Source organism: Galendromus occidentalis, unplaced genomic scaffold (assembly GCF_000255335.2).
Source record: "Galendromus occidentalis unplaced genomic scaffold, Mocc_1.1 scf7180000077450, whole genome shotgun sequence".
Classification (NCBI taxonomy): Eukaryota; Metazoa; Arthropoda; class Arachnida; order Mesostigmata; family Phytoseiidae; genus Galendromus; species Galendromus occidentalis.
This window is the reverse complement of record NW_003805438.1, coordinates 985,501-1,010,121: the sequence shown is the minus strand read 5'-3', so window position 1 is coordinate 1,010,121 and position 24,621 is coordinate 985,501. Positions and strand designations below refer to the sequence as shown.

At 51.6% G+C, this 24,621-nt stretch overlaps 3 protein-coding genes and 1 non-coding gene across 4 annotated transcripts; 2 read left to right on the top strand and 2 right to left on the bottom strand.

Annotated features, from left to right (window-relative positions):
• The first annotated feature begins 243 nt into the window (after positions 1 to 243).
• On the top strand, positions 244 to 2,757 carry CysRS (cysteine--tRNA ligase, cytoplasmic). The gene is made up of 2 exons (XM_003743704.1): positions 244 to 686; positions 1,026 to 2,757. Exons 1-2 carry the CDS (start codon positions 244 to 246, stop codon positions 2,755 to 2,757), a joined length of 2,175 nt encoding a protein of 724 aa, XP_003743752.1.
• Positions 2,758 to 2,967: 210 nt separating this feature from the next.
• On the bottom strand, positions 2,968 to 4,762 carry LOC100898212 (U3 small nucleolar ribonucleoprotein protein IMP4). Its single transcript, XM_003743645.2, has 6 exons — positions 4,526 to 4,762; positions 4,146 to 4,341; positions 3,891 to 4,047; positions 3,626 to 3,785; positions 3,329 to 3,508; positions 2,968 to 3,225 (listed from the first exon to the last, which is right to left on the bottom strand). The coding sequence occupies exons 2-6, from the start codon at positions 4,332 to 4,334 to the stop codon at positions 3,021 to 3,023; spliced, it is 891 nt and encodes a 296-aa protein (XP_003743693.1). The 5' UTR covers positions 4,335 to 4,341; positions 4,526 to 4,762; the 3' UTR covers positions 2,968 to 3,020.
• Positions 4,763 to 5,107: 345 nt separating this feature from the next.
• Positions 5,108 to 5,180, bottom strand: TRNAK-UUU (transfer RNA lysine (anticodon UUU)). Its single transcript has one exon. It is a non-coding gene; the product is annotated as a tRNA-Lys (tRNA).
• An 8,181-nt stretch (positions 5,181 to 13,361) lies between these two features.
• LOC100906595 (silk gland factor 1) lies at positions 13,362 to 16,951 on the top strand. Its single transcript, XM_003743703.3, has 3 exons — positions 13,362 to 13,869; positions 15,678 to 15,980; positions 16,110 to 16,951. The coding sequence occupies exons 1-3, from the start codon at positions 13,362 to 13,364 to the stop codon at positions 16,475 to 16,477; spliced, it is 1,179 nt and encodes a 392-aa protein (XP_003743751.3). The 3' UTR covers positions 16,478 to 16,951.
• The last annotated feature ends 7,670 nt before the right edge of the window (positions 16,952 to 24,621 follow it).

The following is a 24,621-nucleotide window of genomic DNA, read 5'->3' as shown; positions in this document are numbered from 1 at the left end:
TTCCCGAACGATGGATTCGAATCTGAGGATCGGAGGTTGAGGCACAATAATACACGTTGGGCGCCAAGATTTCGACGGAGCGCGTCATCATTCGCTGCAGTCGTTCTCTCTCTCCGAGCGGCTTAGGGACAATAATAATAACACGCGGCGACGAGATTTGCCCAGCGGTACTGATTTTCGGGAGTCCGTATTCAGTGAGCTTTGTCAAGTTTCGCGGGTGTGTTCACACTTCTCGTTAACGAGATGGAAGAGAAAAAGAAACGTTGTCAACCCCGATGGGTCTCGCCCGAATGCCGGGAAGTGCCGTTGAAGCTGTACAACTCCCTGACCAGGGACAAGGAGATCTTCGTTCCTCAGAACGGCGGCCGGCGTGTCACTTGGTATAACTGCGGCCCGACCGTGTACGATGCGTCACACATGGGCCATGCTCGGTCGTACATCTCATTCGACATAATCCGCAGAGTTCTCAGTAGTTATTTCGGATACGATGTGTTCTACGTGATGAACATCACCGATATCGATGACAAGATTATCAGACGTGCCCGGCAGAACTTTCTTTTCGAACAGTACCGCGCAGCCCCCAATAGTTCGAGTACAGTTGTTGGGGATGGAAAAATCGCCGTGGAAAAACTCCGTCAGAAAATTTTACAAGAAGAAGACAAGGATAAGAAAGCTATGCTCGAGAGGTGAGTGTCGTCCGCCTACACGTCAGAGGAGTGCGGTCCACACCCATATGGTCGAGCGAGATACTACGGAATAATACGGTCTGCCCATCCAGGCTAGCGTGCCCTTTAAGGCAATTTTTTTGTGAAATCCTAATCGAGATGAACTATGGATAGGGTCAGATCCCTGTTAGAGGAACCCGAGTTCCTCCCGCATTGAGTTGCAACTGAGAATTTCCCACGATTCCGCCGTCGATGGACCGGAACCTCCGTCGAAGAGTGGACATTTGAATTTCGATTTCTTCTCGACCGAATCGCCGTCATCTGATTACATCCGCTCATCGGGTTTTTCCTCAATTCCAGATTGGTATCAGCTGCCGACGAAGCCTTAGCGAACCCAGCTGACGAAACTGCTCTGTGGACCGCGCTCAAAGATCCGCTTGCAGACTGGCTAGATTCGAAGATGGGTTCTACGGTCACCGATCACTCGATATTCAACAAGTTGTCCAGGCATTTCGAAGAAGAATATTTTGCAGACATGAAAGCTCTGAATGTCCTCCCACCGGATGTCGTCACCAGGGTGTCGGAATACGTTCCAGAAATCGTTGAATACGTCGAGAAGATCATCGCGCAGGGTTTCGCCTACGAGTACCAGGGCTCGGTCTACTTCGATACGAATAAGTTCGACAAGTCCAATGGCCATTTCTACGCCAAACTCCTCCCGGAAGCATTCGGAGACGAGAAGGCTCTTCAAGAAGGCGAGGGAGATCTCTGTCAAGGTGCTCAGAAAAAGAGCGCTTCAGATTTCGCTCTGTGGAAGGCATCGAAACCCGGCGAGCCGGAGTGGGATTCGCCCTGGGGCAAGGGTCGCCCGGGATGGCACATCGAATGCTCGGTCATGGCTTCGGCTTTGCTCGGCGAGAGCATGGACATACATTCTGGAGGTTACGATCTGAAGTTCCCTCACCATGATAACGAGATCGCGCAGTCCGAGGCGTATTTCGGTAACGATAATTGGGTCCGATACTTTCTACATTCGGGCCATCTTACAATCTCTGGTTGCAAAATGTCGAAGTCGTTGAAGAACTTCGTTTCTATAAAAGACGCGTTGAAAAAGAACACGGCGCGTCAACTTCGATTGGCATTTCTGCTCCACCAATGGAAAGACACATTGGACTACAGTGAAAACACGATGGAGATCGCGATGCAATATGAAAAAGTTTTCAACGAGTTTTTCCTATCGGTCAAGGACGTCCTTCGCGTGTCAGGCAACACGGCCACCGAATCGTTCCTCAAGTGGACTAAGGACGAATCGCAATTGAACCTCGTATTCCAAAATTCTAGACAAAATGTACATTCTGCCCTCTGTGATAATATTGATACTCGGAGCGCGTTGGACGCTCTGAGGGAATCTGTGTCAGCTGCAAACGTGTACATGCGTGAGAAAAAAGCAGCCAAGACGCCTCTGAACGCCGTTCTCCTGAGGAGCATCGCTTCGTACTCCACGTACATCCTTCGCGTGTTCGGCGCGATTGAGACTCCGGACTCTATCGGATTTCCGACAGGGTCTGGAGGAGACTGCGACAGCGTCGAGGCTCTAGTCACCCCGTACTTGACAACTCTTTCCGATTTCCGTGACGAGGTCCGTACCTTGGCGCGTGAGACGAAGCAATTGGACATTCTGAAAGTTTGTGACGCACTTCGCGATGATGTCCTGCCGGAGCTGGGAGTTCGTCTGGAGGACCATGAAGGTCAGCCGACCGTGGTCAAGCTCAGTGACAGAGAAACGCTCCTGAGGGAAAAGCAAGCCAAATTGAAAGCAGAGGAGAAGAGGCGTCTCGAGAAGGAAGCCAAGAAGCAAGAGAAAGCTGCCGCAGACGCTGAAAAGGATCGCATTCGGAGAATAGCTCCCCAGGATCTATTCAAGAGTGAGACGGATAAGTACAGCGCTTTCGACGAAACAGGTCTACCTACCCATGACGCTGCAGGCAAAGAAGTGAGCAAAGGTCTGCAGAAGAAGTTGAAGAAAATTCAGCAAGCTCATGAAAAGAAACACCAGGAATTCCTCGCTGAGCAGGGCTCCAGGGCGTCTTGAACTCAATCAGACTGAGCTTGGTGCTTGAATAAATTTATTTATTGAGATATCTCGCATTCCTTCTTTATCTCGGAAAGAGCGTGCGGATCACGGCCGCCATGGAGCCGCACAGCGAGGAGGGCGGACATTGGCCCTGTTTCGCTTTTCGAATGTGTTCGAGATTGATTTCCGCCCGATGGATTCCTACTTAAGAAAAGGGCTCCTCTTCTGAAGCGTGGTGCTCTTGGCTTTCTTTATTCACGATAATTATCATATAAGGCCACTCATCCACTTTCTGCCAGCTCGGACGGTTCTCCGAGGAAAAGGCGTTTCCTCGACGTGTTCATGAAGGGCTTCAAACTCCACTCAGAGTCTAGCGCCGCAGCCTCATCGATGGATCCCAGTTTTATATCATAGAGCTTCAACTCGAACCTAGGACCGACTTCCTGCAGCTCGACCTGTCCGTCCGTCTGATTATACGTGTGGTGTCTGCGGAAACAAGAAGACGACAATCGATCACGGCTCAGTCGGAAGGTTCGGAGTACCAGTGGATCTGGTAGAAGGATTCGAGATGGAGGAGTTCGGGTCTTACCTGAACAAGATATAATCGTCCACATTTGCGAAAGATATGACCCGTTTCGAATTTTCTTTCGGAACAGGGAATAGGTACTTGAGGATCTTCTCGACCCGTATCCCGAGATTCGTGGTGAAGTTGTTGAACAAGAGATGTGGGTACGCTTCGGACATCGTCCCGATATCCGGAATTTCATGTCTGTTCGGGGAAAATAGGAAGTCGATCGAGTCCCCTCCGGATATTGGGTCATTAGGCACTGAGCTCGAGCATCCATATCACTACAATCGATCCCCGGAAACGGGAGTGTCGTCCTACCTCATGACGGCATTATATATCGTGAAATAGGCCGTCGGTCCATAGGGTAGATGACTGATAACTAAACCATCAGGCTTCCCTCTGGTTTCCTGGACAATTATGAAATCTGTAACGTCGTTCGCTCTGCACGCCGTGATGAGTTCTTTGAGATCGTATGTTCCTGAGGACGGAGGTCTCAAACGTGAGCCAATAACTCCTGATAGGCCCGAAATATTCATGGCTGACTCTGTTTAGGTGGATCACTCTCCAATTGATATTCGCAAACCTCTGTTCATCTTCTGAGCATTCGGGAAAAGCAACTTCAGTTCTTTCGCGAATTGTTTCAACGATGACGAAGGGTCATGTGTCGTGGTGATCACGATTTTCGGGTCCGTAACACCCGCCCAGCGATACTCGTCATCTTCCGCATTATGGGACAGAGGCTGTAGGAAATTCAGAGGGTCTTACTCAGAGAAATCGGTCATTCTTCCCAAAGGCGCGGCGCTCTGGAGAAAAAACGTTCGGCGGACCTTCAACTTACAGCGCTCAAGTCCCATTCAAGTGAATCTTGTAGCTTCAAAGCTTCCGTTCGGAGTTCTGTGGGGAGCGGTTTATTACTCTCCACAGCGTTCTTCAACTTTTCCTTCTTCGATTCTATCGCTTTGCGTCTCTCATCGACCGTTTTATTGTAGAGGTATTCTCGTCTTTCTCGAGCTAATCGACGCAACATCTCGACTCTGGAATGAGGAGAGGCGTTGAGAGGTAATCACAGCGGAACTGAAGTCACCGATGAAAAGTTCCCTTTATATGACTCGATGCGAGACTCGACGCAAATGCAACAGTATTCGAACTGGCTGCATCCTCAGCCGTTTTTCTCATTACGCAAGATTTCAGGTCGATATTCGAGCCATTGAAACACACCTTGTATTCAATCGATGGGGAGCAATGAAACTTCGTTAAAATCACATAGATCCCAGCCGGACCAAGATCCCTAGGCACAACTCTGGGCGAACTCCACTGCTTTCGCCTCGATTATTGAGAAATTGAGAACACCGCGGAGAAGACAGCAGCACGTGGGATTTGTTTTTGCCGAACGGTATTCCGCCGTTTAAGCTAAGGTACGGATGGATCGCGCATGGCTCTTTCTCCGATGGATTCGACAGTCGCCGGTGAATTCGGCGAGAGCCAAGAAACCGGCCAGTGTTGCGGAGATCACGTCCAATAGCAGCCATTTATGGATTTCAACGAGCATATCCAATATAGTGAGATGGAGCAATCGAAATCGTAGCGCTGCGGTAGAGGCCAACCCTTCGAAAACCTTTCCCCGGTCGGCTTGCGGACCCCGACAATACTACGTGCTCCTCACAAGTCGGCGGCTTTAGGCGCCCCGTCGTCATTGGGAAGCCGTCGGATATTGAGAAAAAACTTGGACTGATCGGACACTTGACTTTTATAGGACAGAAATCGCATGGAAGATTGACGCTCCAGACAAGAAAAAATACACGCCCAAACAGGGACTCGAACCCTGGACCCTTAGGTTAAAAGCCTAATGCTCTACCGACTGAGCTATCTGGGCGCTTGGAGAATTTAGTGTTTGATAGAATTCTATTGATCAAAGCTCGGACGGACAGTTCGGTTTCGCTCCGAAAAACCTATTCTTCCGACTCCCAGTGATCGGGACAGTAGCAGACGAGTAGGGGAGGAGAAAAATGAGACGCATATTCTACACGGAGGTCCGATCGGAACCGGCAATACCGGTTGGAAAACAGTTTCTATGCGCGCATCATTCGCTTATTTTGGGCAACTCGACGCGGGCATCGGATCGGGAGCGATTCTCGGCAAGATATCCGTCATCCAAGCTATGCTCCCTCGAATTGTCATTGATGAGAGACATTTCAATAAATGTCAATCGAGCGCCCTGATTCTGCCCACAGCGGCCCGGCGGTTGGCTGATTTTGAGCGCAATTGAGAACAAATGGGAGAGGCTCTGTCTCCCTAGCCTTCCTTCCTCCGTGTACACGAATGTATGTCAGACGTCAGTGTCTCCTTAGGGCGTTTTGAATTCTTCTGATCGACAATCAATCGGATCCCCCAAACGAGGGTAATGATTAATGATTATTACGTCCATCATCATTAGACCCCGTGACTTCATGCAAAATGCATATATTGCACAAAAATGCATATCCTGGGCTTTTTCCCCCGAAAAAACATATTCTGGGACATGAAGCATAATTATGAATATCCCATATTTTCCCCGCCGATCCTGCGGGGATCCGCGAGAGTCCGCGAAAATGAGAGCGACGTACAGCCACCCCAGCCAGTTTCGACGAGATGGGGTCCTTGGTTGAACGCAGCGCTTTATTACGCCGACCGCTTGGATTCATTCTCGAAGGTTTTGGACGGTTTGGACGTCAGTGACGCTGCGAGCATCGGAGCGGCTGCTTAAATAGTGAGGAACCCTCTGTGAGGGACAATCTCGCTTTTATAGAAGCTCTCACTTCGGAGAGCTTCCGCATACCATCGAGAAACTGGAAACAGAGGAACTGTCTGTGGTAGAAAGCGTGGGTATCGTTGAGGCGCTTGTGAGAGATCTCGAGAAAAGACCCGGTGATGTCGGGGATTCGGTCCATTGGAAATGCGATGCGGTTGTGATTCGTAATGGCGGCTTCAGCATTCTGAAGGATATCTCGGTCGTACTTCAGGGGGGTAGCCCCGCGGATCATCTTATTGGCCGCGACCCGTCGGAGATCGCCTGGTTCAAGAACGCATCGATCACGTCGGTTAATGTAGAGAGGAGCTTCTCTAGTTCGAAGCACCTTCACAGCGACCGTCTTCAGAGTGTTACGTTTGAAAAGTTGAAGATGCATCTCGTTGTCTACCGTAATACGTGATTCGAGTTGTGCCTGTGTTTAGCAGGATTGAGTCAATCTCAAAAAGCATCGTAAAAGCTGCACGAAGCCCTCAATTTGTTGCGTGCATATTTCTTTTTCCTCAAAGCATATATTGGCCCTTTCTCAGGGCATATTTGCATGCATATGTCCCTATTTTTAGGGCATGAAGTCATGGGCTCTAATCATCATCGTGCATTCCCAGGATGCTTTCTGCGCCCATCGCCCGCCGCGAATGAGAAGCCACCCTGATTTGGTGACCTAAATCAATGAAATTAATGCGGGAAGTACAGTGATGTAGCACCAATGTCCAGCTCGGACTTCGTGATTCGGACGGCCGTTCTCCAAATGAGGAGAGCTTCCCTCTCTACTTGTCCGCAGCCAGACACCACGATTTCCTGCAAGAAGAAGCTCAGGGGCGATCTCAGGAGAAATTGTTAAGGGATCGAGACTGACTGGAAGTGCGATATTAGAGGATGGGTCCTTCTTTGTCCGCTTTCTGGGGTTTTCCATAGAATATAGAATGTTAACTTTCCGGAATTCTCGAGGAAATAGCAATGATTTCCATTGAATATCGGATATTTCCCTGTTCTCGGAACCGAGGGCTCGACGCCGCGAGCCTGAGGCAAGGGTTTGATGGGAAATTTCCTCCTAGAAGCGGATCGTCTCTGACCGATTGTGGATCGATTCCGTTATCCACTCGAGGGTTGCTTATCAGGAGCCTGCTCCGATTTCTGAATGGGCCGGACATGGGACGAAAAGTCTGCTCCTGGAGCCCGCGTGGGAATTATTCGTTCGGGGAGAGAATATCGTCTCATATCGATACAAGCAGAAGCCTAGGGAAAAAAGTATGGCCTCTAGATTCCGCGTTGAATCAGTTCTGGCTATAAGGTCTCGGAAGTCTGACGGCATGACGATCCCTCGTGCTTAATGGAGACTGATCCGAGGGGTATACGGAAGTGCCGTCTCAGATCTCGAACCGAGTGCTTTCCTCATGGCAGACAGCCCGTATCCCCAGGCTACGAGCAGCCTCGTCGTTGTCCATCGGCAAGAGGATGCTGAAATATGACCATGGTGCTGGAATTCTTTGCGAGTATCCGGAATTTACACGATTTATCGAGACGGATTATCGTTTGTGGCTGCTTACGAGTCTAACCCTCAGACCTGAACGAACTGTTCGGAGGCGACCGCTATCGCGGGAAGGTGTTTTCGAATCGCATCGGTGTGGCTCTTCTTCTAGACCTCGCATTTCTGTGAGTGATGCGTCGAGACAGCTAGAAGGATTCGAGAGTCTGAAAATCCTCGGGGCCCTTGTTTGGTAGGCGGTGTCTCCGCCAAAAGATAATCGACGCCCGGATTATGCTCACTCAGGTCCGCATGAGCATTCAGACACCGAGAATGATGCACTCATGTGTCATGTGCTTTCTACGGGGCCGGATCTCGATCTAGGGTACTGCCGGTTCCATACGCCACGGCCATCCAAGGAACCCTGCGAGGGTGCTGATCTGAAACTGAGACTCTGAGGCCCGCTGATCCTGGGACGAGACAGGAAAGCTCGATGGAGGATCTCGTATGGTAGATGTGGGACCAGATGCATTGATGGGACGAACTGTAATCCTGCAGCGCTCGAGAACTTCTGCTAAGACGGAGCATAGTGAAACGGATAGGACGGAACCTTGACCGACAGGAATTTCGAGTATTGCTCTAGAGTCCAATGCGTGACGCGGCTCTCTCGGGCAGTCCGCGATATTCCACGTCGGCAGCCCGTGGAAGCCGCGGGCAAGGAGGATTCAAGACCTCTGATGCGAAAAATGTGGCTCGTAGCAGAAGAACTCCATTCCCTCGGGGAGCCGACCGTGGGCTACCGTTGAGTCATTCATAAGCACGAAAACATGATACCTGTCATATCGAGAGCCGGAAGAGATCCCCATTGAGATCTCAGAGATCCCTCCCGATCGAAACCGATCGTGAATCAGTTCGGTTCCTGAGCAGTTTCTGCCCAGAGTGAATCAGGTCGGTCGAACTATGATTCTAGACAGCGAAATTCTGCTATCCGTGTCCAAGATTCCTCCAATATGCTCGGCGCCGGGGCTCGATGGCGACCGGGGGACTCAGCGTCGTTTTACTCGCTGTCCGTCGGCCGATGGCTCTCACAGACGCACAACTTTTGGATTCAGGCACGTGATCGGTCGATATGATTCGAAAATACAAACTCCGAAGAGCTGTCTTCTAATCTGATGCATTCAGATCATAGCGATTGCCCCTCGTAGACTAGGGACACGGAAAGAGCCCAAAAAGATGAACAAGAGCTGAATATCCAGAGTTCCAATCTAATGTTGACGTTGCGTCAAGATACCAGACATGACGCGATTCCCTCGCTCTCTTCTTCCCGGAGTTTGGATCCATAAACCATTGATTCGGGGAGCGAGAGCCGTGTATTCTGCTATGAAACTTCGTGTGAGGATCCTCTTTGAGAGCACCGTCCCGGATGCGGAGGTCTCGGAGCACTCGACGACCGCGTCCTTTGGTCTTTGCTGATCTGAGTGCATGGATGTCCCGGGAGCTGGAAGCGCCCTTTCCGCGGGAATACGTCTCGGATTCCGGTTAGGCGTCGACTTGCTTGCCCCGCTGCATCCTCGATGCTCGAAGCGACGGCTCTCCCTATAGACTACCCACATCGTATTGCGTCAGAAGATTCGAGCTTCGAATGGTATAGATGACGAGCGGCCGATTCGGAGAACGGAGAAAACCGCATTGCTCATTCTCCTGACTATTCCAATACTTCGAATAGAGGGATTCAATTCTTACAGATGAATCCATAATCGATCCGAAGTCTTAGACCGAGGAATGTATGTTCAAGACAAGAACCCGCAACAAGGAACTCAATAAAAAAGATTTAGTCTATCATGTGTTCCCAAATTCATAGAGGCCGAGAAATTCGAGATCGGCCGACGAATAACGAAATTCAGAACACGAACGCGTTCCGAAACATCCGACCGTCTACGGTGTGGGGAGTAGAGGAGCTCCGGCGCGGGCGGCAGAAAATTCGGTTCGCTCGGATTTTGGAAACCGATTTCTCACAAAGAGGAAGGCGATAAAATCGGGATCCCGACGCCGCTAATTGCGCTGGGATCCCGAGCATGAGCTCCACAAGTCACAAGGATCGCCGGGCAAAGACGAGGAGCACTGAGTGGTTCACTAAGGGATCAGGGCTGCTCACTGTCGGCGAGAACCTCTCATTCCACAAGAGTTTACCGAACAACATCAAAAACCATCCGAGGGAGTACATTAGGAGCAAGGGACGACGTTCCGCGGCTCATATCGATGTGAATCTCCGATCACGATTCTGCAGACGCAGATGAGCGCTCGTCGAGCTAGATGCTCCGCCGTCAATATCTAAAGGGGACCCTCTCATTGAAGCCAACGGTCCGGACGGAGCAGCGTTTGTTGTCGGGGCCGGTAGTGCAGGGTACATGGCTCCGCCTTGCTCCCTCGCTCTGGGTAAATACTGACACAAAGCCTATGTAGTTCGACAAGCACTCCGCTAGGCGGGTGCCCTCCATTCTCGGATGGTTTCCCTTCAGAAACAATTCTCGTGTGGAACAGATGCATCTCTTGCGATGACGTCCCTCGTCGTTCACAATCGCTCCGAAGTTATTATTCCGTGTCCATCGCACGACGATTGAGGCGCCCTTCTGTTTCCTCGAATTCTCCCTTCACCGATCGAAAGAGAAGAGGGATCGGGTCATAAACGGCTCTCCGTTCTTTCTCCTTAGTCTCCGCACGAATATCTCCCCATGGTGTTTAGGACCTTCGGCTATGTGGTTCCGACTGATGGCTGTGGTGGACGAAAAAGAGCGAGTCTGATGAGCCAGAAACCATTCGCGGAGGTGATAGTTCGTCTCATGATGATAATTTTTCTCATGAGAGAGACAAAAAACTTCGGGGGGGGGGGTGACTGCATGAAGAGCCTGTTCATATCGACGTGTGGAGTCAAATCACGAATTCCAATACGGGAAAGGAAACTGAGTATCGAAGAAAGGGACTGGGTGTTTCAGACCCAGTCGGGTCCCGGGACACGTCAGGAGGAATGGGAATCGACGGCTCCCGGTCAGTGCTGGGTGAGGGGAATCATTGCATACGGATGCGAGCCCGTCGCCACAGGAAAATTCATCAATCTCGTAGGCAGGAGGACCTTGGACCCAGCGCGTTCGCCGGAAGACTTGGTTAAGCGGGAGGATCAACCGGAGTCGACGTATGTTGCGCTTCGGGGAGCCTACAGCTTTGAGCCTTCGCGGTTCGTTCTGTGTGACAGCCTATTACAGGCCTAGAGGCGATCATTCTGGAGGAATAACGAGATAACTGATTTCTCGCGGACGCGTCATGGTTCCGTTCTCGATTTGATGAATTATCCCCATCATTGCTCGGGGAGAGGGCTCCTGCATATTGCCCTCATCGTCATAAATGCCAGAGCTGTGGATATCGAGGAGCGCTTCGCTCGGTCGCGGGAATTCTTTCCCAAGCGCTACACGACATGAGGGAGCCCTTGGTGCCTCCTCCTATCGAAACGATCATTCGACTCCGCAGCGTAATTTTTCGCTTGATTCAATTCTCTCGACGCCGCGGTCAAGCGCTGATAAGGCTCACGGGCTCGAGCACTTCTCCTTATGGTTGAGCAGCCTCACATATGGGAATCGCTCGAAGCTCATGGAGCTCTCGCGATACTCCAAGGAAACCCTGAAGTGACCCTCCAGCCTCCAGGAAGGGAATTCCACCGCTCAATCGAGTCTTTCCTGCTCCGGAACGATCCACTCATTTTTGAAGTCACCTCCCGGATCCCTCTTCTCATTGATTCACGGAATGTGTGTCCCAGTGATCGTGGGCAGCTGACGTATAGCTTGCGATAACAGCAAGTGAAATTCCTCAATAAGACCCGATTATCCGTCATCGAGGAATCATCTGTGAAACGGGGACTGACAAAAATGAACTGACCGGGAATACTACACAGCAAGGCGAAGAGAGGGAGACATTCGAATGTCGAATCGCGTGAGGGCTCGTGCCCGGGTCGCCAGTGGTCAACGAGCCCGTGAAGCGCGGGTTACGAGTTCCTTCGACTGTGGATAGACTCCGGTCCCGTATCCAAAATACGGGCCCACAACGATAAATCGGAATCTTGAATAAGATATCCTCCACCGCTTTTGTTTCCGAAACAGCTCAAGCGCCGGATATATCCCGGATCGCTCGCATAAATTCGCTCGATGACCTCTCGAAGCTAGAAGGTCGGGAGCGAGAGCCGGTGGTCCCTCGGGAAGATCCGACGGGAAGGAATCAGAAACGCGCTGGATCGGAGATTCGAGCGAGTGTAGAACATCGAACGATCGCAATTCGGTCCGGTTGTGACCGCTGAAGCTCCCAGATTCCTGACTGAATTCAGCGGCTCAGCAACTTTTTCCCTCGCTGACAAATTCCTCCCCTTGCTCCGCTTGCGAGTCCTTTGGACAAAACAGCGACTCGGCGCGCGGGCCAGCAAGCCAGCTCTCAGGCAGTAGTCGTTTCCTCGGTGGATGTCATCGTTGCCTTCGTTGCCATCGTCGTCGTTGTTGTTGCCGTCGCTGCTGTTCCCTTCCTCGTTTGGATAGCGGGCGTGGTTTTCCGTAGGAGGCGCTTAAGGCGTCGCAGCAGCGAGGGAGAAGCCGACGGTGTCGGTCCAACGAGCGAGCGAGCAGGCGGGCAGGCGGGCGGCCGAGCGGCGGTAGTGGTGAGGGAGCAGCGAGGAGGAGCCAAACGGCCCTGTGTGCCGAACAAACAGCGAGCCGCCAGCCAGCCAGCTCTCATATTTACATTAGATACACACATCTAAGCTGAAGTGGTCGTCGCCAGCCGTCGCTAGCTGCCGATCGAAGTTCGAGGCGAGAAAGCAAGCGAGCCAAGCCAGCCACCGAAGATTCGCTTCGACAACCAGCCAACTTGACAACAACGACGACGACAACAACGACGACAACAACTGGCAAAAAATCCTCGACGCCTCCTCGAAATTGTCCGAGGGGACTAGGAACAACTCCGATCAACCGTCCGATCGACCGACCAGCCATCTCCATCTTTACCACAATCGCCACCACCAGCGACAACAACAACGTCTTGTCCGACACCAACAGGGACAACAACAACGCAATTATCATCATCATCAAGTTTGACGTTGACTTCAACGGCAGTGCCAACAGTGACGCGAGCGACGTCGACTCGAACGTCGATCCTGTTGCTCCTTTTCATCATCACCATCATCAGTGCTCCCGTGGTCTCCATCATCGCCTTGTGTCCTCGCAGAGACGAGGTTGTCGTCCACTCGCTCACCGAGAAGTTCCTCGAGCTTGAACTCGGTCTCTGAACAGTTGTGCCTAGCTACTACTAGTTGTTCTAATCCTCCGTTCTTTCGCTTATCGTTGAAGTCATCATCCATCTCCGATCGTTCTGTGACTGATGGTACCGTGAAAGGTGCTCCGACGACCCATGATCTCAGTGGCGTGTCTTCTTCAGAGTGAGATGCTCTAGTGTAGATGTGCTGCGGTGTTTTTTTTTGCATCAACGGCTTCGACGTGTGACTTCGCATCCAGGTTGGAAACCGCGCGTAGAGCCGTCCACTTGAATATTCCTCGTCGGTCGTCCCCGGCACCGTCTCTCCTATCGAGGAGACAAACGTTCGTAGGATATCGAGTTCAGTTTGGTTTCAATGCTGTGATCGCCTACTGGGTCCCCGAACAGCTGCAATCGTGAAGTGCGAACCGTCCACTCCCGACTCGTGGGCCTCGGCCCCAGAAAGACCTCGTCAGACTGCTCCCACCGCTGCTACTTCCGCACAGGAGCAGTGGAGGATGCTCACCCAACAGCACAAAGGATACCAGGATCTCCCCGGAGGTATGGCCGGAACGATCCAGCAACAAGCATACATGGGAGGCTACATGGGTGGTGGGCAATCGTACGGCTCTTCCCCACCGCCGTCCGGCCAGATGCGGGATATGCGCGAACTTGGCAACACGATGGGTAGCTGCGTCGGAGGTTACGCCTCGTCCGAGTCGCCCGAACTGCACTCGGAACGCACTGTCATTCCACAAGGTCCCACGAATCAGGCTTCACCAGAAAAGTATCGGAGAAATTATTCGCACGCCAAGCCGCCCTACTCGTACATCTCGCTTATCACCATGGCGATTCAGAATAGTACGAGCAAGATGCTAACCCTGTCGGAGATCTATCAGTTCATCATGGATCTGTTCCCTTACTACAGACAGAACCAGCAGAGATGGCAGAACTCCATCAGGCATAGCCTTAGCTTCAATGACTGCTTTGTTAAAGTTCCCCGGACACCGGATAAGCCAGGAAAAGGTAAGGGGATCTCCGCTGACATTCTATCATAGCTCACTCCTTCGAGTACTCAGTGCTCAGAGTTATAATTTAGGCCGATGTCTCGGCTCTGGGCCCTGCGGTCCGCTCCGTGATTGAATTCCCCTCGGTATTCGGAGTCTCTCGGCGCCACGCCGTCTCGTCGGGCCGTCAGGCATATCGTCAGTCGATGTTGTGATTCAGCCCTTGACCATCCGCTATCTCGATGCTAGATTGTCCATTGTTCCCACGCCCTTACTACCGAATGACTGCGCTCTGAATCGAAGGCCAAGCTTTTGGGGGAATCTCTACCGTCTTGGAAGAATTGAGGAAAAAAAGAAAAATAATATATGGTAATAAATAAATTGTCGAGAAAAGGATCGGCACATGATTTTCCAAATCCGCGCGTTCAATTTTCTGTTCGAGGGCATATTGCCGTACGCAATCGAGAAAGTTTCGAATCGCCGTCGAATGTCAACGCGCGCTCTCTTACCATTCGCTGACGGATCCGAACACGGCTCGTGTCTTGAGTAGCCATCAGCCCTTCGGTTTCTCTCTCGTTGAAGAAATTTCGAACGAGGTATGCGTTGAATGAGCACCTTGTATGTACAGAGAGGTTCGAAGAATTCGCCCCCGCCAATGCCCCACCGTCGGATGTTCTTTGGTGATGCACCTGTGAGCTTGGAGTGGGGCAGGGGTTCTGGGCTCTCACCTGACTCGCCGCCGCTTGCAAGCGGGGTCGTGCTCGTTGAAGTTCTGCACCTGTGGTACCCGTCGAAGAGAAGCTCGCGCTCCTCTATTGTTAGGGAACTTTGTGTAGGTGGAGACCTGTACACGTGCGAAGCTTTCTTTCTGAGGCATTTTCGCCCTCTGAGATCGTACTCTACCGAGCTAGCAGGCTGGCTAGCCACCCGCTTTTCATGCAGTGAGCCCTGGCGAAACGCCCGAGCGTATTTCGAGTTCCCCGTTGTCTCTGAGCTTCATCCGTCCATGCGTCGAACCAGCCAATCAACGGCGTCTCGAGAAATCTCGCAATTTGGGTCGCCCACCCCTATGCCAGGGGTCGGCTGGAACTCCGGCAAGAGCTTAGGGGTTCTCAAGATACGACTCGTGCGGTAGTCCCAAATTTTGAATGGGCGAGTTCTTCTTCGGAAAAGATCAGAAAATATTTTTTCTGAAGACGATACGTATCAGTGAACTTCGTTCGACCGCCGATCTGAGAAATGAATTTGTCGACACGAAATTCGAAAATCGAAAAGCATATAGCACGATGAGCGCGAACGTGACCGATTTGTTGGTGCCGTCGGCAGCTCCAACGACAATGTTGAAGTCTCCGATGCGGCTCGGACAAGAAGAAGAACTCGCTCAGCAGCGGCGGCGGCGGCGGCAATCGTTTTTGAAGCCAGGAAGAATGTTAAGACATTCGTTCGTCACTGTTTGAGCTCTGTCGCCATTAACGTCGCCACTCGCTCGGAACTGACGTTTGGAGCAGCAGCGGCGGCGGCGGCGGGCACAGCGACTACAGTGCGACACGGCGAGCGTCATGGTAAGATGCCGGAGCGGGCAACACGCTTTCGTTACGACCTGCCGAAAGTATTGTGTCAACTATGGGTATCCTTCCGAGAGATCAATCAATCGGTCACCGCAAGAGTCATCGGCCGAGATTGCGGTACATCGACAGCGGGTCAACGGCGCGGCGACAATAATAGCGACGCCGCCATTCGCGGAATTAGGCGGGGCGCCGCAACGCGAGCAACCTCGGCGATGGTCAGGAATTCGAGATGTCTAAGTTCCTCGTTCATGAGTTTCAGGATCTTTCTGGACATTACACCCGGACTCAGGCAATATGTTCGAGAACGGATGCTACCTGCGCCGTCAGAAGCGGTTCAAGTGCGAAAAACGCGAAAACCCCCTGACGCGGTCGAGCGGCGCGCACCAAACTAAGTCTTCACATTCAAGCCACAAGAAGCAGGCTGTACTTCAGAACCCACAGAACGGTGGCTCGGAACACACGGCCACAGGGCTTGAGGCCCAGCATCTTCACGGTAACAACTCCTTCGACGCCTTGCAACAGCAACACAATCTCTGGAATCAGAGCCACCTCGGCCATCAAAGTGAGTTTGTTCTCCAGCGTAACGCTCCAGAGCGGTAACTGGGTCTGTTGGCGTGAGCCGAGAGAAGGGGGTGGGGGCAGACCTCTGGGGCCGACCAGGTTTTCACGGCTCTGTCGTTCTTATTCTCAGGCGGAATCGGGCAACAGCTCCCGCAGCAACAGATGTTCGGGGTGGGCGGTATGGACGGCATGCACCCTCAACTGTCGACGCTTGGGATATCGCACGACTTGCTCAAGATCGATCCAACCAACCACCCGTTTAGCATCTCAAACATCATCAACAATGCTGAAAACAAGGCCGACCTGAAACTCTATGAAATGCAGTTCAACCAGTCGTGTTACGGAGCTCCGGTGACACCACCACAATCGCAGGGCAACCAGCATATGGGCTCAGAAACCACTACGCACCACGGTTCCGCGACGGCCCAGAGCGAAAACTACAATAGCTTCCATCCCTCATTATATCAGATGTATCAATCCACGCCCACTAGTTTATAATCAGGCATTTATCGTCAAACGTGACACCTATGAGCATGGCGGACTCAACAGGGCTATACTGTAGAATTTCGGCTGCGAGTTCTTCGGTAGACTCGATCCGACCACCGACGGAGATCCCTTCCGTTTACTTTGAATCAGCTGATTGAATGCTTCTTCATCGTGACAAGAGGCTCCGACTAGGCTTACCGCTTTTTGGTCTGGCGGACCATGCCGCCGAAGCCGATATCCGAGCGGGGCTGGGGTTCAAACCACCGGACTAGAATGTGCCAGGGAAGCTGAGATCTGTACAATGTATTTTCTACTTTTCTTAAGAACATCATCATATCTCAAAGTCAAGTTCTCCCGGCATATTCGGCAGCTTGGCTAGCAGTTGGGGATCCTCTAATGCGGATCGACCGACCATGTCTTTTAGATGGAATGGAGGAGTATTTCAGAATTTTCGCTGGAAAAAGTCACTTCTCGATTGCGTATCCCTCTCGAGGAAAACATTGATCCCGGTGGTGGAGTGCTCTCGAAAAATCCCGCGTGCGATGAAGAATCGATTGCGAGATCGGCAGTCTCCCGGAATCCAAAGTCATCGGAGCCCACGAAAGCCTCACCGGCGCTCCACTGCTCGGATGAAAACCCGGTCGCTCGGAGAGTGGGCGCTAGCAATTCCAGTCAAATCTACAAGTGCAATCAGTTCGAAACAGGATTTCGGTTCGACGTTGATACTTGATGAATTTGCATCTGAGAATGCGGAGTGAGTTTTCCGTGCTATGTAGTTCGATTTGATGGTTCACACTCGGAGCACGACGCGCGTTAAGGGACGTCGCGATCGACCCAGGTGGTGATTCCTCGAACGTCGGCATACGCAACACACTCCTGGGCGCGCTTGAGACAACGATGCTCGACACCGTAGATCTGACCAGACCACCGACTTCTCTAGGCAGGAAACCGGTCTCTTAAAATCTTCTATGTGATCAGAGGATGAGGACTCAATCGGTGGAGAGGAAGGAGATCACGTCTCACACTTGTGAAGAAGAAGAGAGGAATAGACGTCGCGGCTAGCCTCTTTGTATGTACATGTCAGTATTGGGCGTACTGCCAACGCGCGGCCGAGCTCAATGATTGGAGAGTGTCACTCATGCCGGTCGCGCCATGTGTAATCTTTGTGTATATAGATGAAAACTATTAGAAAAATTCTCGGAAGTTGCAAAGGCGAAGCAGCGAGCTCGTTAAAGTTTAGACAGATAACCTAAGGAACAAAGAAGAAGCGAGGAGAAAACCAATGGAACAAAGGAAAAACTACCAGAGAGGAGAGCTTGAGTGGAACAAAATATGAAGGGGAAGATGAACAAGGTGAAATATTCATGAATAAAATGAAGCAGTCTCGCAATCCGCTGTAAATATCATTTTACAAGACTTGGGAATGGATGAAACTGGATCCTAACAAAACAATTAAATAAATAAATAAATAACTAAGAGAGAGAGTGCGTTCACTGAGTGGTCTTGGTAGATGCGTTTTCCCGAGCGAAGCCGGAACCGGGTAGAGCCTGTGGGAGCGAATGTTTCCAGAAAGAATGTTTTCAGTAATGCCTCTCATGCGAACACTCCGACTCCCCGTCAGTTTCGAGGAAGAGTCCGTTGCCGCTTGCTTTCCTATTATTAGATATGATTTTATCTTTTCTGATCACCGAAGCCACGGTGTACATAGCTTGAAAAATTCACTGCCTAGAAGCGTGATTCCGAATTCTCTTCCGGAAAAAATGATGCTCGGTTGCTTGGTTTGTTTGTTCGTCGAAAACGGTAAACGTCTCGAAATATGCATCGATCTAAAGAAGCCTGAAACACAATAGTCGAGTAGCACGGACGAGCTCTGGAATTTCTTCCGAGAGATTTCTTGCCCCTGTTGGAAACTTGGCAAACAATTGAGTATTAGATGCGATCTGCGGAGACTCTCACACCGAACCCGAGAGAGGAACAACCTTGTGATATGAAAGACGAATAGATCGCAGAGTCGCTCGTTTCTCCACCGTCATTGATCGCCAGCTCGAATCAGGCTGGAGAACTCAGCTAGACTTTTTGGGAATCTTGATGACACACCTGTTTCGGTCATTCTTGCCGAGTCTCGAATAGAGTACTTCCTCTCTTCGATCACTCACGCGCACGGTCGGTCACACACCGACGCCGACGTCAAATGCTCAAGCGACTCTACGCGAGAAAGACGATGATGCCTTAAGGCTCTGTGCACTCGAACCAATTTAGATAAGTGCAATTTCGAGTAGAACACCGTGAGAACGAAATTCGTAACAGTAACCGAGTTTCGGTGGAAGCCTCTCTCGCAAGTAGGAGAAGATCTCTCAGGGGTGGTCCCACAGGGTTTCGGCGAGAACTTGCTCCCACACTTTCTTTTTTTATCTCGGGCGGCTATCTTGACAGCCCCAGGAACGTTCTGTCCGACCCGCTCTCCTTTAGCAATACCACAGCTCGGATTTTCGCAGTCAGGAACGCAGCCCACGCAATAGTTATACTCGACGACGAATCGCCCCATGGGGAGAATCGAGGTCGAGCCGAACTTCTCCCAAGCACGGAGCGATACAGAAATCGCGTCGCGAATTTTCGCGTCGATCAACGCCGGGCCCGCTCACCAAGAACCGCAGTGCAAAGGTCGTCACAACCCGTACCGCGTACCGACAGATGCGAGCGAGCGACCTATACCCGTCAGTATCGAGAGCGATTCTTGTCGTGGATCTTATCTCTCTTTACGACATGTAGCTGTGAATAAATAAACCAAAAATATGCTCTAGGCCAGACGAGTCGCTGGATGCCTGCATCGACGGATCTGGCTCTGATCCGTTCAGACTAGGCATTCGATTCAGTACCTACCAGCCTGACCCTCGAGCCGGTCCCGTTTCGGGATCAGCCCCACGTCGGATCTCTGGTCGCTCAGTCAGCCCCATCGTCGACGGTACTGACTACGATCAGAATAAAAGGAGTTTGCGCGCGGTGAGCAATTTCGACAACAGCAAGTGCCGCGACGACGAGCGTTCGACGTCTGTGCAAACACGGCAGGCAGGCTGCTTGGTCGCTCGGCTGGCTGTCCCTTCGTTCGTTATCCTCAGCTCACCTCGATATCCGCTCGACCCACTCCGTTGACGGCTTTTGAGCTTGCTTCCGTGCATCGGGCTCCTGACCGTCGACCCGGGGAAAAGTTCTCTCCGGATCGCAGACATTCAAATTTAAAAGGTAGAAGTCTGTAGAAACAAGTTTCTGAACTCAATCCTATCGGGGCTAGGTATATATTTTTTTCATCCCTCAGAACAATATACTGGTGAATGATCAGGTAATTTTCGGTTATGGTTTGGGCTGTGCACTCTATGCCCTGCACATTTTCTTGCCTTTAGGCATATCCCAATCGTTTCAGGACATATGTTTCCGACCTGTCCCGCACTTGGAGCGTTTTCCGGGGCTTCCCTGTGCTTTCTGCCTTCGATGAAGAGATGGGAGTGCCGCCTTGTCAATGAAACGGGTCACCGATTTCCATGCACAGTTCTCTGCATAAAACGGACAGCCTTAATTATGGTATTCGGAATCCTCAGTTATTATTCTCCGTCTCTCTCGTCAATATTTCACTCCGGCTCGAAGCTGAGGATTCGAGGAGATGCAATCGAAGGGAATCAGGGAAAGCATCTGTGTGGGAATCTTTTTCCATATCGTGATTCGCTATCTGTTGTCGACTGTTGACGTTGTGTGGAGCGGAGCCGCCGGCGACAGGTTCCGGTCGGTCGATCCTCGCTTCGAGTGCTCGCCGCTCGCTAACAACTGAAATACGTGTGTGGGACTACGCAGGCAAGGCCGTCATCGAGACAATGCAGGACGAGTCAGACCGCGTGCCGTCCTGATTCACGAGTCCCTTTACGCTGCTGCTGTTGTTGTTGTTGACGGTATAGTCGGCGCTTTGTGACTCACAAGCGCGTCTCTCGAAGTGCCGTTGCTTCCATGTTGACCAAGGGCGGATTTCTGTTCCGTTCATCCGCCTGTCCGTCCGATCGTCGATTTGTCGATATCAGCCTATCCATGAGGCAGACGAGCTGTTGTTGCTGTCGACTCGAACGCTCATCCGACGCGCAATCCCAGGCGGCAACGATTGGGCCGACACACCTCTTCCGAATGCCTCGACTTGCAGCGATAAGCGGAAATTATTCCTCGTCTCATCATTCAACACCGCTGGCTGTAACCTCTCGTCCGTTCCGCTGGCAGAGAGCGTACCTGGCAACAGCTGCCTCTAAGGAACGTCTTTGCCTGGCCCCGATTGCCTGATATTAACGCCACCGTCAACAGTACGACGACCGTGTTTATTCAAAGGGAGGAGATGATAACATTCAACGAGAGGAGATAGTGCCGATCTGTGAGCAGCGTGCCCGACGCGGGGGAAAACGGGGTATTCTGTGCACAGAGCACTTCCGACGTTCTAACCCGTAGAGTTCCTCAGTTAGGGAGAGGCATTTTGCGTGTGCGCTAGAAACGACTGAGCGGTTTTCTCCGAAGAAGAAACTGGATACCACCGAGCGGCCTAAGGGCTTGCTCATTCGATCGCGCAGATATTCATGAAATGTCCTACATCTGGCAGAGAAAGAGTTGGGATGCGTATTTCGGCAGAGAGGGAGGTAGAAAGACGGAGAGAGAGAGCGAGCTTGTGGGATTGGCGCCAAGCAGTCTCGGGACGAAGCCTGTTGCCGTCATCGTCTTAGAATTCTAGGAGGTCTCAATGTGCAAACAGAGTCCGAAGAACGCAAAGAATTCGCTGAAACGTCTGGGCAGCACACTCGGAGCTTCGGCCGATTCAAAATATTCGACGGAGAACGTCGTCCGAAGCGAGGGTGCATGCTCGGTTTCTGAGGCTCATCTGTCTTTATTTCTACCTCCCTCACCTAGCTCGGGGAGGACTAGCGTCGGAGATTTCGTTGGCCGTTCGTGAACTTCTTTCGATTCGTATGATGCTGTTAGAGAGACCAAGATTCCTCGTCGGACTGATAATTGAGCGCTCCGTTCGCGAATGAACCGGGAAGGGAATTTCTGATTTTTTTGCCTTTAGATCGAAAACAACCATGCCGCTATCGAGGGAGACCGAACATCAACGCAATATTACGACAACGGATTCGCGCGAAAGGGGGGGGGAACAACAAGACGTGCATTGGAGCGATTCGAGGCCGAAAGTAAGATGAAGTTCAGTACTGCATCTGCGCACTGAATTCTGCATGATTGATCCTCCCTGACAGCGGAGAATAGTTTCAAGAAAACTCAGGGCGATTCGACCTCGGACGCTCCCCTTCCTGTCTTTCTTTTTGTTTTGAAATCAGAGACTGGTCCTTGGCTCCTCGATTCGAATCCGGCCCCGAAGTCGCAACGGTAAACACGGAATCGGACATCTGGACGGAATGGAAGAAACGGGAATTTCGACCGAATGGGGAGCACAGAAAGCGTGACCGAATGGGAGACACAATGACCGCGACGGTTACTCTACGGGCTCGGTCACATCGAAAGTGATCATCATGTGTTTGCCACGAATTCGACTGTGTGAAGACAGTTCATCTTCTCTCAGCCCCCTTCCCTAATGAAAGCTTCAAATAATCGGCCGATCAAACACGAAAACGAACAGGTAGCCGAACAATCGGCGAGTTGAGGCATAATTCCTTATTTTCGTCCTCGTCGTCGTCTCGAGAAGAAAGACGCCCCTCGGATCTGCACCTGCTGATACCCGACTCTCTCCCTCCGCCTCGTTTGTGCCTTCCTTCCCTATGAACCCGCGAGATAGCCGACCAGCTAGCTAGCGAGGAAGCAAGCGACCGACCGACCGACCAACCAACCGAGCCCGCCAAAGGCGGCCATTAGCATTTTCTTGTGACGAGAGTGTATTATGTACAGAATGTCGTTCCTCGCTGATGTCACGCTGCTTCGCCGACAGGCTTCCTGGCTAGGTGGTGACACCGACTGCCGAAACCGACTTGCGGGACCGTCGCCGTGCCGTGTGTACTACAGATATGCTGCGCCCTCGAAAGACTAAATCCACGAGGGTGTGTTGGTTGGCGCGTCGTTTGCTCGCTTGCGACGATACGGAACGCTACAATGAAGTCACTTCGACTCGAATTCTATCTCGGCGGAGTTTGCGGACCAAACAGAACGCGCCCCGCTCCGCTTTGTCTGTGCGCGAAAATCTGCCAAAACACATTTGTACCTGATTTAGGTAGGACTCGTTGTTTCGAAACGCCTAATCCCGTCCATATAGAGATCTGTGCGAGCGCTTCCTCGGCTTGAGCACCCTCCTTATCTCAGAGCATGCCTAAACTCGGCGAAGCGAAAGCCTCGCTTGCGGGAGTCGCGTGGTCCCGTGAGCGGTTCAAATGAATTAGTTGCGCTCAATTATCGCGGCTAACCCGTGGAAAGTCGCGACGGACGCTCATTTTCCGAGGCTAATTCTCCCACGTTCATCCACAGAAAAATGTAGTAGTATCTATGTACCTGACGAGATTAATGATGTAGTTCCATGGCAGCGTCCACGGAGAAGTTTCATGAACATTCGATGCTCCCGCCATCGGGACGCGAATATCGTTCGTCGTGGACTCGACCGTCGAACGGCTCGGGTATCGAGCGGTGAAACCCCAAGGGAAAGGTTACAACCGTGCGTCGATACAGCAGCGATCAGACGCCAGCTTGTGTCTGACGCCAGAGACGGACAGACTAAGCAATTATTTGTAGTGAATCAGATATTGTTTTTTCTTCTCGCCGTAGGACTGTGCTTTTCCGCCGACGAGACCGACGAGGTCGCCTCCGGTCCGGCTCCGACTTTGTCTGACCGTCCGACCGACCGACCGAAGACCGGCTCGAACACCCAGACAGTCGAGCTATTGCTCGGTCTCGCGCAATCTGTGAAATCATCTCTGCTTGTACAAAAGACCGTGTGGAACATCATCTGCCGCCTAATTGGAACCGGGTCGCATTTTCCAGACAAGTGAATCGGCCAGGGCGTCACGTTATCAAACGAAATGATCCGTCCGGTTTCCCCTCCGCTGCCACTTAGGAGTGATCGATCTCGTTTATTGCCGAGTCGATTGGCCAAAATGACTCAGCGTCGGGGATGACAAACGAAACAAGTGATAAAGAGCTTTCGTAAGTGGCGCTTCTCGGCCGTGGAATGCACCCCGAAATTCCGTCGATACATACTCGTGCATGGCGATGCGCGGCCACGACGTTATCATGTGGGCTCCTCTTTCCAATCACTTTCTGCACACACGAAAGATGACACGCTCGAGTTAAGATACCTAGTCCGATAAGATTTCCGCGGTGTCTCTGGAACGGTCGACCGATTGGTATCCCGATCTCTGATCGGCTCGTCCGACTCGAGCCCGGTATCACCTGCGTTATTATCATAATTATAATTTTTATTATTATCATCATCATTATTACCGAGAGATTATTATAATTATCATCATCACCGTTTACTATTATCATTCTTTATATTGACCAGTCATCACGATTTCTCGTGAAGAAAAAAATCCCAGGCTCGTTTCCTTGTCAAGAGCCCTTCAATGGGAACGCTCCATCAGCACAGTAAACGGAAAGGTTCTCCGACTCGTGAAATTCATCGGTTTGCGATTCTTACACGCGTGTGACTCAGTGAGATTTCACGTGAAAAGCTGAGTGACGATTCCTAGGTCGTCTCGACTGGTGCATCCCCCCTGAAGCTCCCGGAAACTTGGCCAGTAGATACGGTTTTTATCCTATGTTTGAACAACATTCATTTCTCTGCATGCAATTCGCAGCGGAAAGAGCTTCGGTTGAGTGTTGATCGTCGTCGAATGGATTGGTGGCATCTTCATGAAAAATGTCACCGATACTCCACTTCAACTCGAGTTGGTTGCCTCCGGAACATTCCGTAGCCACATTCTTCGCTTGATCCTTCATTTCGCACTTCGGCGGCGGCGGCGCTGGCGGCCGACGTGTAGTCAGCGTCAAGCAAGAAGCGACGCATGGATCCATCGGAAGATCAAAACATTGAGGCCTTCGAACACTATTCAGAAACTTTTTCGCCGCGTGAATCACTGACTGACAGAGAGAGCGTATAGCCAGCCGGCCGGCACCCATCCATCGGGGCAGCCTCGACG